General features: G+C 42.2%; 1 protein-coding gene across 5 annotated transcripts in view; it reads left to right on the top strand.

The window, feature by feature from the left end:
- The window catches only part of MCTP2 (multiple C2 and transmembrane domain containing 2), a 217,632-nt gene that overhangs the window by 102,930 nt on the left and 99,925 nt on the right, over positions 1–14,777 (top strand). For all 5 annotated transcript variants that reach the window (XM_077263414.1, XM_077263418.1, XM_077263419.1 and 2 more), the window contains 2 exons: positions 12,273–12,415; positions 12,489–12,565. In XM_077263414.1, coding sequence (XP_077119529.1) covers positions 12,273–12,415; positions 12,489–12,565 — 220 coding nt within the window. The remainder of the gene's footprint in view (positions 1–12,272; positions 12,416–12,488; positions 12,566–14,777) is intronic.

The following is a 14,777-nucleotide window of genomic DNA, read 5'->3' as shown; positions in this document are numbered from 1 at the left end:
AGAGGTCACCCGAGCGTGCTCGGGAAATCTCGAGTAACGAGTATATTCGCTCATCACTACGTGTCACTTGTGCAGGTTTCCACTGTTTAGGCATAAGGGGTTCTTGAAATGAGACCTGACAATCCAATACCTCACTCCTTCTTTTCTGCCGTGAGCCTAAACAGTAATTTACCCTGACATATGGGGTATCTGCATACTCAGAAAAAGATTGCACAACAAATTGTATGGTGCAATTTCTCCTGTTACCCTTGGGGAAAATGCAAAATATTAGGCTAAAAAACCATTTTTGTAGTGGTGATTTTTTTTTTTTTTTTTTAATTTTCACGTCCCAACGTTATAAACTTCATTGATGCACCTGGGGGTTCAAGGTGCTCACCACACATCAAAATACATTCCTTGAGGGGTTTAGTTTCCAAAATGGTGTCACTTGTGGGGGTTTCCACTGTTTAGGCACATCAGGGGCTCTCCAAACGGAACATGGCGTCTGCGAAGTAATCCAGCAAATTTTGTTAAAAAATTCAAATATCACTCCTTCACTTCCGAGCCCTGCCTTGTGCCCAAATGGTGGTTTTCCCTCGCATATGGGATATGTGCTTGCTTGGGAGAAATTGCACAACAAATTTTGGGGTCCTTTTTTTTTTTTTTTTTTTCTCTTTATTTTACCCTTGCTAAAATAAAAAAAATTGGGGTAAATTGTGAAATTTTTGTGACCATTAAATGTCCACTTTTTCCTTCCACATTCCAAAATTTCCTGTCAACCTTCCTAACAAAAAAGTTTCAAAAATTGTGCTGATATGAAGTTGACATGTGGGAAATGTTATTTATTAAGTATTTTGTGTTTTTTTTTGTGTCATGGATCTCTCTGATTTTAAGGGCATAAAAATCAAAAGTTTGAAAATTGCAGAGTTTTCCAAATTTTTTAAAATTTTCCTTTTTTTCACAAAAAAAAGTAATGTTGACGAAATTTTAACACAATCATGATGTTACAATATGTCATGAAAAAACAATCTCCGAATCAGTGGGATCTGTTGAATCGTTCGAGATGTTACCTCATTAAGTGACAGTGGATTGTAAAACTTGTCCCTGTCATGAAGGTGAAAACAGGCACAGGGGTGAAGGGGTTGTGCTACGAACAAAAGTACATTTTAATAAACAAACAAATCTTGTAATAATAGTAATAATTTTCACAATTGAATGCGTTTAAAATGTTCCTGTGCTGAGATCTTATAAATGTGCCCCTGCTGTGTACTGTGTAATGGCCGTGTCAGACAGTACAGGGACATGGTCTGATCATACCACAGCTCCTGGGCAGGGGAGGAAGCAAAAGAGCGTATACAGACATTACAGCAGGAGATCACAGCTGATTCTTTTTGTGAGATGAAGCATTTCCCTGCCTGTTTTTAAACCACATTTTACCTCAAAGAAATAATCTGCTGTGCTCCCCTGCTGTATTGTCTGAATTTTCTTTGCTTCCCTCCCCCCCCCCCCCCCCGCCCAGGAGCTGTGGTAGGATCAGACCATATTCCTGCACGGTCACACACAGCCATTACACAGTACACAGCAGGGGCACATGTATAAGATTATCTTAGCACAGGAACATGTTACATAAATGTATCCAATTGTGGAACTTATTACACAGGTCAACAAAAAACTAAAAATTTTCTGGTGTCCAAAATATTTTAATGAATTTGGGGTATTTTTGGGGTGCTGATTCTGAATATGCTATCAGTTTTGCCAGATTGGCTCAAGTTTTTGAGATTTTTGGTATCTTATTTATAGCACTTGTTGGTAAATGCGACGCATCATCTCATTAATTTCTTTGGATTAGTACTTGAACTGAGCAGTTCTCAATATAGTTTTGTGTTAATTAGTGTTCTAAAAGTTTGTTCATAGCTTGATTTTTGCACTAACTTTATGTTGTTGTCTGTTTTCCAGTGAAAAGCATGAACTCATCAAGAAGAAGTTGTCTTAACGATCCAGACTCATTCTGTTACATTTGTGGTGAATACACACTGCCAAAACATAGAAGAAACATAACAGACTTCGTAAAAAAAAGTGTATTTTGCCTATTTTGGGGTTATGCTTGGGGACCAAGACAAGTTTTGGGCACCACACATAGTGTGCAAAGCATGTATCGAATTATTACGAAAATGGAGCAAAGGACAAAGAAAAAGCTTTAAATTTGGTGTTCCAATGGTGTGGAGAGAGCCAAAAAATCATCATGATGACTGTTATTTCTGTGCAGTGCAAGTGCAAGGATTCAATAAGCATAAGAAATGAAAATGGGAGTAACATGGAATCTGCAAGAAGGCCTGTCCCTCATTGTGAAGATGTGCCTGTACCTGTGTTTACCATAAATAACAGTCATCATGATGATTTTTTGGCTCTCTCCACACCATTGGAACACCAAATTTGAAGCTTTTTCTTTGTCCTTTGCTCCATTTTCGTAATAATTCGATACATGCTTTGCACACTATGTGTGGTGCCCAAAACTTGTCTTGGTCCCCAAGCATAACCCCAAAATAGGCAAAATACACTTTTTTACGAAGTCTGTTATGTTTCTTCTATGTTTTGGCAGTGTGTATTCACCACAAATGTAACAGAATGAGTCTGGATCGTTAAGACAACTTCTTCTTGATGAATTCATGCTTTTCACTGGAATACAGACAACAACATAAAGTTAGTGCAAAAATCAAGCTATGAACAAACTTTTAGAACACTAATTAACACAAAACTATATTGAGAACTGCTCAGTTCAAGTACTAATCCAAAGAAATTAATGAGATGATGCGTCGCATTTACCAACAAGTGCTATAAATAAGATACCAAAAATCTCAAAAACTTGAGCCAATCTGGCAAAACTGATAGCATATTCAGAATCAGCACCCCAAAAATACCCTAAATTCGATGAAATATCTTTGGCACCAAAAATGCTGTTGACCAGTGTTATTATTCCATGATCTATTGATTAAAATGTACTTTTGTTCGTGGCACAACTCCTTTATTAGTTTTGTGTTTTCATGCCAGCTATGTCAATATGGGCTTTGCGAGGGCAGGACAAGGTGTGGTTTCACCTGTTGATCAAATTCCAGAATCGTTACATGTCACTTAACCCCTTCATGACCTTTTCCGTTTTTCTGTGTTCGTTTTTCACTCCCCTCCTTCCCAGAGCCATAACTTTTTTATTTTTCCGTCAATTTGGCCATGTGAGGGCTTATTTTTTGCGGGACGAGTTGTACTTTTGAACGACATCATTGGTTTTACCATGTCGTGTACTAGAAAACGGGAAAAAAATTCCAAGTGCGGTGAAATTGCAAAAAAAAAGTGCAATCCCACACTGGTTTTTGTTTGGCTTTTTTGCTAGGTTCACTAAATGCTAAAACTGACCTGCCATTATGATTCTCTAGGGGTCATTAAGAGTTCATAGACACCAAACATGTCTAGGTTATTTTTTATCTAAATGGGGAAAAAAATTCCAAACTTTGCTTAAAAAAAAAAAAAAAAAAAAAAAAAAAATTGCGCCATTTTCCGATACCCGTACCGTTTCCTTTTTTCATGATCTGGGGTCGGGTGAGGGCTTATTTTTTGCATTCTTAGCTGGTGTTTTTAATGATACCATTTTGGTGCAGATACGTTCTTTTGATCGCCCATTATTGCATTTCAATGCACTGTCGTGGCGACCAAAAAAACGTAATTCTGGCGTTTCGATTTTTTTTTTCGCTACGCTGTTTAGCGATCAGGATAATGCTTTTTTTTATTGATAGATCGGGCGATTCTGAACGCGGCGATAACAAATGTGTAGATGTGTAGCACGGTGGCACAGTGGTTAGCACAGCAGCCTTGCCGTGCTGGAGTCCTGGGTTCAAGCCCCACTAAGGACAACATCTGCAAAGAGTTTGTATGTTCTCTCCGTGTTTGCGTGGGTTTCCTCCGGGTACTCCGGTATCCTCCCACATTCCAAAGACATACTGATAGGGAATTTAGATTGTGAGCCCCAACGGGGACAGTGACGATAATGTGTGCAAACTGTAAAGCGCTGCGGAATATGTTAGCGCTGTATAAAAATAAAGATTATTATTATTATATTTATTGATTTATTTTGAATGGGGCGAAAGGAGGGTGATTTAAACTAATGTGATTTAAACATTTATATATTATTTTTTTCATATTTTTTTAAACTTTTTTTTTTTAACTTTTGCCATGCTTCAATAGCCTCCATGGGAGGCTAGAAGCAGGCACAGCACGATCGGCTCTGCTACATAGCAGCGATCTGCTGTTCGCTGCTATGTAGCAGAAAATCAGGTGTGCTGTGAGCGCCGACCACAGGGTGGCGCTCACAGCTACCGTGCATCAGTAACCATAGAGGACTCAAGGACCTCTATGGTTACAATGGAGAAGCATCGCCGACCTCCGATCATGTGACGGAGGTCGGCGATGCGCTTATTTCCGGCCGCCCGGCCGGAAGCGGTTGTTAAATGCTGCGGTCTGCGTTTGACAGCGGCATTTAACTAGTTAATAGGCGCGGGCAGATCGCGATTCTGCCCGCGCCTATTACGGGCACATGTCAGCTGTTCAAAACAGCTGACATGTCCCGGCTTTGATGCAGGCTCACTGCCGGAGCCCGCATCAAAGAGGGGCTTCTGACCTCGGACGGGATAGTACGTCCGAGGTCAGAAAGGGGTTAATAAATGGAGCGCGCTACAGCGTTTCTTGAACAGCTGAACCTAATTAATTTAGTGGTGTGCACCTGTTAATGATGTAGGAGCATCTTCAGTGGGCTCCTTATTAAAACTGTCTGGTGCAATTCCAGTCGTATTGATATTTGAGCACAAAGCAGTGAACACTAAGTATAGTGTATTAACAGGGAAACCAATTCATATTCCATGATAAAACCTGTATAACAAAAATAATGGAGGAACTAAGATGGTCTAGTGGCGACATCAGGGGATGGGACATAGGTTTAAATTCTGTCCCATCCCCTGATGACGCCACTAGCGCGGTGAAACATGTTGGGGGGACGCTGGTGCTAAAATTTGTTGTTAGGCTATGTGCCCACGTTGCAGAAATGCTGGAGAAATGTCCGCAGCATTTTCCACAACTCCCTGCCGTGGGTAAAATGCATGCGGAATTCGCATGTGTTTTCCTGCAAAACATAAGCGTTTTTCAAGTGTTTTTAGCTTGCAGAATGCTTGCGCTTTTACAAGCGATTTGAAGCATCGCTTGGAAAAGTGATTGACAGGTTGGTCACACAAGCATAGTGCTTGAGAAGTATGACCAACTTTTTACTATTGATGCTGCCTATGCAGCTTTTACTATGCAGTAAAAGAATGTTAAAATTTAATTTAAAAAAATTATAAAAAATATGGCTGTTCTCACCTTCCGACGGCCCCCGATCTCCTCAGCCGGGCTCCCAGTACGTTCCTTTCCCAGGGATGCTTTGCGCGAAGGACCTTTGTGATGTCGCGTGACAGCGATGTCATCTCAGGTGATTCTCGCAAAGCATCCCTGCGAACTGAAGCCCGCCGCGTGCACCGCTGAGAGGTGGGAATACTGCGGGGGCCATCAGAAGGTAAGTGTATCCCTATTTTTTATTTTAATTCATTATTTTTTTTTATTTTTTTTTTTACAGGGATATTGTACCCAGGGAATGGAGGAGTCTCCTCTCCTTCAGACCCGGGTACCATCCGCACATGAAGTGCTCACTTTACGCATGGCGAGCATAGCCACATGCCTAAAGTGAGCGTTTCAATGCAATCCTATAGCGGTGGGATCACCGCGATTCCGCAGAAATAATGAACATGCTGCGGATTTTACCGCTATGAGATTCTGCAGCAGGAAAATCCGCAGCATGGGCACAGCAACTGCAGAATCCCATAGGATTGCTTGGGAATGCGTTTTTTAGCATTTCCACTGCAGCAAAAAATGCGGCAGAAACGCATAAAAAACGTAATGTGGGCACACAGCCTTATTCTGCCAATATGTATTAGCATACCAGGTGCTATACACTTTCTAAATATAAATTGGTAGGAATACTGCATAAAACTGCAGACTTCAGAGGCAGATTAGGGACAAAATGCTTTTATGGTCGTCTCGTGAGGGTTTATTTGGGGTTCTCCCCAATGTCGAAATTATGATAAGTTTGCCAGCAGTCCTGGGGACACAGATGTGACTGTGAGAAGTGAGCCCTATCCAAACCTCTGGGCGCAGTCTGTCTACATTTCATGTCCTGCTGTTCCTTAGATTTCAGCTAGGTTTTACAATAAGATAATGATACAACCAACTCCCTTTTAAAATATATTTTCTGAGGTGTATGTTATCATATCTTCGTACGTGACTTCAGGAAAGTTAGAAAATGGACTACCAGCAAGGACCACAAGATGGTGCACCGAGACCTTCTATTAAACCTGCCACTGGGTGTATAGAACTATAGGACATTCTGCTGAAGTATAGATCTAACTGAGCTGGTGATGTGTAGCTATATTTTCATTACGCTTGGGTTACTCCGCTGACCACAAGTCTGTCATGTTTCCTAAAGGCTTACCTGTTTTCTGAGGTGATAACTGCAGTCTGTGAATTTAGTCTGTTTTCACTGTATTTTGAGCTCACTACTGCACCTGTTTCTGAAGTTTGGTGGATATCTATCTTCTACCCAACTGTGAATCAATTTCTGTGGCGAAGAGGTGCGCAACACGTGTCCTGTGCTTTTTGGTGCACCAGCACTATGTAAAGTCATGGATGACGTTCTTCCTCTGCATAGAGATCTGCACTGGTCTAGGGAAATAAGTGGGAAGCCAAACAGCCCATAGGAGAATGAAGTAAAGGAGAATAAGACAACAGGAACTGCTTTTGCTCCAAGACCAAGAGGTATGGACATAAATATAACAAGGACCTGCATGTGAATAATGACAGACAAAATGGCTGATGTAAGCCCAAATGTAAAACTATTCAGATTACCATGGTGGTGAAGTCTGTGCGAATTAAGAAAGTGATAGAGCGTCTGCATACTGGTCCAAATGGACCTAGCGTTCTCCAACCATAGGACATTGAGAGCACTGAGAAGATGCAATGCAGATGTTGGTACAAGTCAGTCCAAGTGGACTCCTAATATTAGCGGTAAAGTGTAGGTGGAAGACCTAACGTTAGTCCTCTAGCGGTCAATACTGTGAGTAGTATCGTGAGGCCTACACTGTATGGGACCAAACCCCAACACGCGCTTCGTGTACCGTACTTCTTTTTCTATATGTTGATTACTTCATTCTTATATGGGCTGTTGGGCTTCTCATTTATTTTGCCATTTCTTGGCTTTTTGAAAGCACCTTACATGTTTGGCCTTTGTATAGGTCTGCATACTCTAGGAGGATAAACACAGGCAGTTGCCCTATTGCCTGATCACATGTACAGTATGTTTTAAGAATAGGATCTGCAGCTTCTGGGGATGGGGCATAGTCTATGGGCAGCATTGGTTGGGGGGCTGTATGCTCGGTTCTGTTATGAGGAGAAACAAGAGATTGTATGACATTTCCCTTGGAAAAGCACTCAAGAATTGACTGTGCACACATCTTGTTAACACAGATTCCACCTGAAATCCGCCTAAAGTGTGTAAAATTGCTAAAATTAACTAACCCGAACGGCAAGTTGTTTTTACATTGCAATGTTTTGTTTTTTTTCTATTTTTTTAGCTTTTTAGCCACTTCAGCCTTTGCAAGCTGTCAATATAATGACATGGGGAGGGGGATGGGAGAAGTGGCGCTTGCTTGCCATGATTCCCTGGCTCTGCCCTTGTGCACGGATACTGCGGGTGCCCGGTGTGCGTCCCTTTTTTTTTAATCTGCGTCATTGTGGGCTCGCTCCCATCCTTGTCTCCTCTTTATAGCTGCCACTCACTAAAATTACAGGGGCTTGAGATCACACACACTATTTGCATAGGAAATAAAAAATATATATAGATTTTTTTTTTATTTTTTTTTTTCAGAATATTTGACTGTTTAAGTAGTCAATTTATAGGGGGTGACGCCTCTTAAACAGCAGAATTTTGACAATTGCAATTAGTACACTGTCACAAGTCCCTTGTATGCTTCTGACATACTTGTGGTCACATGCCCACTAGTCTTATCTGGCTTCTCGCACTTTTCTTCTCTTGAGACTAGTTGGCACATGGCCTCCCACTCGCTCGGAGCATACAGCATAGCGTGGTACTGTGCACATCGCATGCAGTCATGATTCAGCAGTCTGCAATGAATCTTTATTTCAGCCTGAAAAATCCCTTTATAAAAAGACCTTAACATTTAGTCACTCCCCATGCATTTGTTCTCTTGTGTGCGTGCTCTTCTGTGGTACTCCATCTTTATAGCTTCTTCACAGATCAAAAGGCACCATCAGCATTAATGTAGCCTTATCCACCCATCTGATTCAGCACTGTGCAAAAGTGGCTGCTGCAGGGGGTGATGAAGTGATGAAGAATTGAGACATCCATTTCATAGTGGAACTAAATGAATTGGGCTTATCTCTGCGGGGAGACTTTGATGTTCAGCATTGTGCCGTGCTTTAATTCTAATCCGCTACTACTGTATAAAACACCAGAAAGTTGAGCTCTGTGTTTTCCCACTGTTTCCTGCAGTATTTTTATTACTGACCCCCCCTTTCTTTTTTCTTCCCTCAGTAACAAGTAAATCAGAGGCTCTTTGTGTCTACTGAATGTCTGCTATATTCCGTGGGTTTTTGTATTTTTTTTTTTTTATTATTATTTATTTATTTTTTAATTGAAACGCAACACATTGTGTAGGTGGGTGCTGGGTGTTATGTTATTTTGGTATGGAGAATGTATGAATGGTAAAAATGTGCTAAAAATCTCTAATTTTGATATACTAAAAATATTACATTTTAATTTTGGCAATTAACACCTTATATGCCAAACCTACTTCATGGGTGCTAGTTTTTGCCCTATTTTATATGCCTAAACAAATCGAGATGTGCACCCTTTCTGCATTTCTGATTGCTTAAGAGTAGCCGTTCTGTTTCAGCTTTTAAAAGATGCCACTAATAAAGAAGTCTGATCTTGTGGATTTCCTTAAAGGGAACCTGTCACCCCCAAAATCGAAGATGAGCTAAGCCCATCGGCATCAGGGGCTTATCTACAGCATTCTGTAATGCTGTAGATAAGCCCCCGATGTAACCTGAAAGAAAAGAAAAAGGTTAGATTATACTCACTGGGGCGGTCCGGTCCGATGGGCGTCGCAGTCCGGTCCGGCGCCTCCCATCTTCATACGATGACGTCATCTTCTTGTCTTCACGCTCCGTTGCAGACGTACTTTGTCTGCCCTAGTGAAGGCAGAGCAAAGTACTGCAGTGCGCAGGCGTTGGGCCTCTCTGACCTTTCCAGCGCCTGCGCACTGCAGTACTTTGTTCTGCCCCCCAACAGGGCAGACAAAGTACGCCTGTGCCGGAGCCGCAGCATGAAGACAAGAAGAGGACGTCATCGTAAGAAGATGGGAGTCACCGGACCGCGACGCCCATCGGATCGGACCGCCCACTCAGGTGAGTATAATCTAGCCTCTTTTTCTCATCTTTCAGGATACATCGGGGGCTTATCTACAGCATTACAGAATGCTGTAGACAAGCCCCTGATGCCGGTGGGCTTAGCTCATCTTCGATTTTGGGGGTGACAGGTTCCCTTGAAAGCCTGCAAAGACTAAAGGTGTCTGTGTGTGTCTGTGTGTGTCTGTGTGTGTCTGTGTGTGTCTGTGTGTGTCTGTGTGTGTCTGTGTGTGTCTGTGTGTGTCTGTGTGTGTCTGTGTGTGTCTGTGTGTGTCTGTGTGTGTCTGTGTGTGTCTGTGTCTGTGTGTGTCTGTGTTTTTTTGTTGTAATTTTGCTATAGAACTTCTTATTTTTGACATGTCACTGTTTCTGCAGTAATGGATTTAGGCCTCTTTTACTTTTAACGCCACCCTTTTGAATGTGGTTTATGGTTATTCTCTTCCCATCCGTTAGCTTGATCAGGTGGAACAATCCCATTTCCCAAACACAGGGGGTCCCATTAAGACTACATTCACATCTGCATTGGGGACTTTCTATGGAGGCTCTGTCACTGAAGAGCTATCTAAACATACCGTAACCATTTTTTCAGTCTGGGTGCAGTCTGTGGAAAGAAATCTGACATAATACGGGCAGCGCTCAGATAAATTCAATTGCGCTGTTCAGAATACTGTGTTTTGTTTTTCGTCTGACCAATTAGCATTGTAGTCTCTCAGTACTGGGTTCAAATCCCAAAGACCTCATCTGCAATAAGGAGTTTGTCCTCCCCGTGTTTGTGTGGGTTTCCTTCAGTTGCTCCCCGTCTCCTCCGAAGTCAAGAAACCTAATTTTAGGGAATTTATTTTGTGAACCCTTAGAGACAGTGACGTCTGTACAGCGCTATGAAATATAATGGTGCAAGTTAAAATAAAGTTTAACATTATGGTTCTCCTGATGAAGAAGTTGGTTCAACTTTTGAAGCACCTTGAGAATAAACCACATGATCAATCGTCACGTCCTCTGGATTTCTTAAATCTAGCACAGCAGCTCAAACTACTACTCGTATCCTTAACCAATTGTGAAAAGTAAACTTGGCCATATAGTCATTCTTACAGGAAAAAGTGTGGCCTTCTAGACTCCATGACACAAAGTGTTCACGTTATGGATCCGTCTCTTATCTTCCAATATGGAAGAGATGGTGTGAACACAGCAGAAGTCCATAAGATCTGCAGTGTATGTCATTAGAGCGGGGGATGAGTAATGGCAACCCTGCCCGCATCTTTGACACCTTTGCAAACAGTCCAGAGGTTCCAGGACCATCCATAAATATATGGCTTTTTTTGTCTGGAATTTATTTTATTTATTTATTTTTAAAGTATCCATCAATTTTTGAAGCTTAGGAAACGTATAGAGATTGCATTGACTGTTATACTGTTGACAACCCTGGATGGCCGAGAAAGTTCTCCCTTCCTTGGTCCGGCTGCTATGGAGCAACAAGATGGCTGGTGGACCGCGGAAGGGTGAATCTTTCTACATCTCTAGAGCTCCATATAAATGCAGCACTCTGCTGTTAAATGCTCGCACTCTCACCGTTCTGTATATTAATTCCTAAATCTTTTTAATTAGCTGTTGATGTTTGCAGACGTGGGCCTGCCCGGTGCCTCGTCATGGTGCCGCTCTCCTGGCACTCGGTGACGGGCTGTCATTGATCTCATCTGTGTGCAGGCTGTGCTTCATGCCGCCGTAGCGCTGCCTCCCAAAAGCAGCTAGTTGAGATGTTACTGTGCCCGACAGAAAGACAATATGGTGAAATGCAGCAGCTTTGTGTGTTCCTCCCCAATTATTCTCTCCAACAATTAACACCGTGCTAACCTGACACATTTCCTCGTTCTTGCTTTGTAAATCGATGCCCCTTCTTCTATTAATTCCAGACATTAATATTTTGTTTCACGCGAGGGCCGCCATTCACCCGTCAAGCAGTGTGAACATTATGTAGCTGTCAAGATGCCTGGGGATTACCCAGCATGCATTGCCTGTGAGAAAGTGACACCATGGAGGCCTACTTTTGAGATGTTTATTTTGAGAGTAAGCTGACAGGCATGAAGTCCTGATCCCAGAGTAGCAATCTCATTTAATTAAAGCCCTCTTTTTCTTCCAGATTTTCCCACTGTTTCCTTTCTTTCTTCCTTCTTTTTTATTTAATAAATATATCTAAGCAATTGTAAGTCCGGCTCCTAGGACACCGCGTTAGGAAGCACTTGAGATGGAGTAATTAGTTTACTGTAAAGTGAAGGGGTTTTTTTTCCGATGCACGGACGTAATTAATAATTTTTTTTATTTTCTTTTAATCCTAATTATCACATTTTAGCATAATTAAGTACTTGGGGTACAGAGCTATATAATGCAGCTTTTTGACAGCCTCCACAAACACTATTCTGAAAGTTCTTCCTTCTGCGCTTTTGTCAATACAGTTTGTGTGCAGTGCTCGTTAATGGCAATTACATGTGGTGTTTACTATTACATTGATTTTCATTGTGATTTGCAAAGAAACCACCTAGACCTCAATGATCTGCGCTGATAGACGTCTACTGGGCTCCTGCTTATTATCTTACATACTAGTGTGAACGGCGCCTTAGATTGTAAATTTCACACTGCTATAAAAAATAAAATTGTGGCCCATGACTAGTGATTCATGAGACGTGTGCTTCTGCGTTGACCCCCGGTGGGATGTCCTGATCTGTAATATTTCTCCATTTGTTTAGGTACCAGTGATCCTTATGTAAAATTCAAACTAAATAAGAAGACCTTGTACAAGAGCAAAGTCATCTATAAGAACCTGAATCCGGTGTGGGAGGAGATATTTGTGTTGCCGATCCAAAATCTGGAGCAGAAGCTGCATATAAAGGTGATTAGATACTCAGTCGAGCTCTGAATTTCTTTTTGGACTCTTTGACTTAAAATCAGTGTTGTACTTACAGGTTTATGACCGAGACTTGACAACCGATGACTTCATGGGATCTGCATTTCTGGATCTTCAAGAGCTTGAACTAAATAAGTATGTGCATTTTATCTTTGAAACATGAGGTTTTTTTTTCTTATTAAAATGTGTTTTTGTTTTCAAGCGGCCAGAGATGTGCGATGTCGGTGGCATCAATGGTCATGTCTCATACTTGATGCCATCTGTGCTGCTCTACAATTCTTCTGCATTGCACCAAACTTCTTTCAGGAGGAAAAAAATAGTGAGCTGATTATTGGGCTTATATTTTTTTTATTGCAAAAGTGGCCTTGGCTCATTGTTTTTCCTTCAACTGGCCAACCTTTTTATGGGGAAATGACATGGAGAGTAGTGTTTTATTAACTGGACATTTACATGTGCCGATAGTTGGCAAAAGAGTAAGGATACTTTCACACATCAGGTTTTTTTGCATCAGGCACAATCCGGCGAATGTTGGAAAAAACTGATCCGGTGCATATTCTGAAAAACTAATGTGACGGATCCGTTTTTTCGACGGATCCGACTAGCATATCCAGATAATTGGCTAAAAAAAATTTGGAGCATACTCTGTTTCAAACAACGGAATCCGGTGCCGGAATCTGTCATTTTCCGGATCAGACACCTTCCGGCTCCCATAGGCTTCCATTGTAGCAAACAGCCAGCGCTTCCGACATTTTCGCCGGAGACAAAAAAACGTTGCTATGGACATTTTTTTCCCAGAAACGGGAAACGGCAAATTTACCGGATCCGGCGAAAACCGGACGAAACGCAATGTCATCCGGCACTAATACAAGTCTATGGGGAAAAAACGGATCCGGCAGCAACATTCGCCAGATCCGTTGTTTTGAAATTTAGCCGGATTGAGCCTGACAGCGAAAACCTGATGTGTGAAAGTAGCCTTAAAGGGTTTTTGTACAGTATTAGCCAGTGGAAAAAAGATTGTTCTCAGTGGGAGAAACAAAATGATGATCTTGTAGGTGATACCTTTTTTAATGGCTAATAAAAATAAAATAAGTGAAATTACAGAGCAAGCTTTCAAGACTACTTGGGTCTCTTCATCAGGCATGGTTTAGCAAAGTATCTGAAGAAACACAAATATATACACAAAAAGAGCAGAGGCATGTCTATCTATTTTTCCTACCTACTGGCTAACACTGTACAAAGATATATATCTTTCCTGTGTTGTGTTGAATTAGACACATCATTTAATAGTGGCTGCAGAGTCGAATAAAATGTTTTTTTTTTTTTTTTATAAAGTAAAGTGATTGTAATCAAACGGTTTTCACTGGGGGTGTCTACTACTTCCCCCTGTATGATGCTGACCAATTATAAGCAGTAGGGGAAGAAAAATCACTAACTGTGTTGGAATCCATATCACTTTTATTCAAAATAATTAAAATTCCCACTATAACCACCGTACCTCATATGCAGTCTATCCACTCTGCATCTTTACGTGTCAGGCATGGATGCAAATACAAAAACCTATCTAGTGTATACAGATCTACGGGTATGTATTATGATCTATTTCAATACTATATCTGATTGCTAGTGCAAAGAGACCAATTTATAAGGTGTATAACTATTGTTTTCAAAATGATCTCAATTTACACCCTTATATATTCCTCTTACGCTTCAATATTTATTCAGTCGCCATGACAGCACCACGAGAGAGGGGATCCGCCCTTCAGGGACAGGAAACCTACAGACATAAAAAGGGCGGCACCTCTCTCTCTCGTCAGTTGGTTTCCTGTCCCTGACAGGCGAACCTCTTCAGGCAGACCTTGTGAAGAAGGTTGAAGAAAGAAGACTACCCAGTCCTGGTGGTCTGACGCAGGTAGCGGGAGGGCCCCTACCTCGGACTGTCCAGAACGCAGGAAGCACCACACAGCAGGGGGACTGTCTTGTGTAGGTGTCAGCAGAGGGAAGCAGCCTTCAGAACGGCTTTCTTCCTAATGACCCTTCGCTGCAGGTACCCGGTAAGTATGTGGTACATGCTCCTGGGGCCGTGTCTGGCGGGCCTTTCCGGGTTCGGTCGTGTTCTGCGGAGGTGAGCGCTTCGGTCCGGATGGCAGCCGGCGTGTCTGAGGAGGCGCCACAGTCGCGAACGGAAGGGGCGTTCCCTGGCGAGGCCGGCGGCAGATCCTGATGACGCGGCCAGCGGCGCAGTCTGACGCGACCGGGTATGCGCGGTGGAGCCGCGCCGGATCGTGGCGTATCCCTCTGGATGGACTGCCAAAGCGGGTGCGGCACGGTCTGGGGGGGGGGGGGGCAT

Source organism: Ranitomeya variabilis, chromosome 5 (assembly GCF_051348905.1).
Source record: "Ranitomeya variabilis isolate aRanVar5 chromosome 5, aRanVar5.hap1, whole genome shotgun sequence".
NCBI lineage: Eukaryota > Metazoa > Chordata > Amphibia > Anura > Dendrobatidae > Ranitomeya > Ranitomeya variabilis.
The sequence above is the reverse complement of the archived record's forward strand: the minus strand, read 5'-3'. Positions and strand labels throughout refer to the sequence as shown.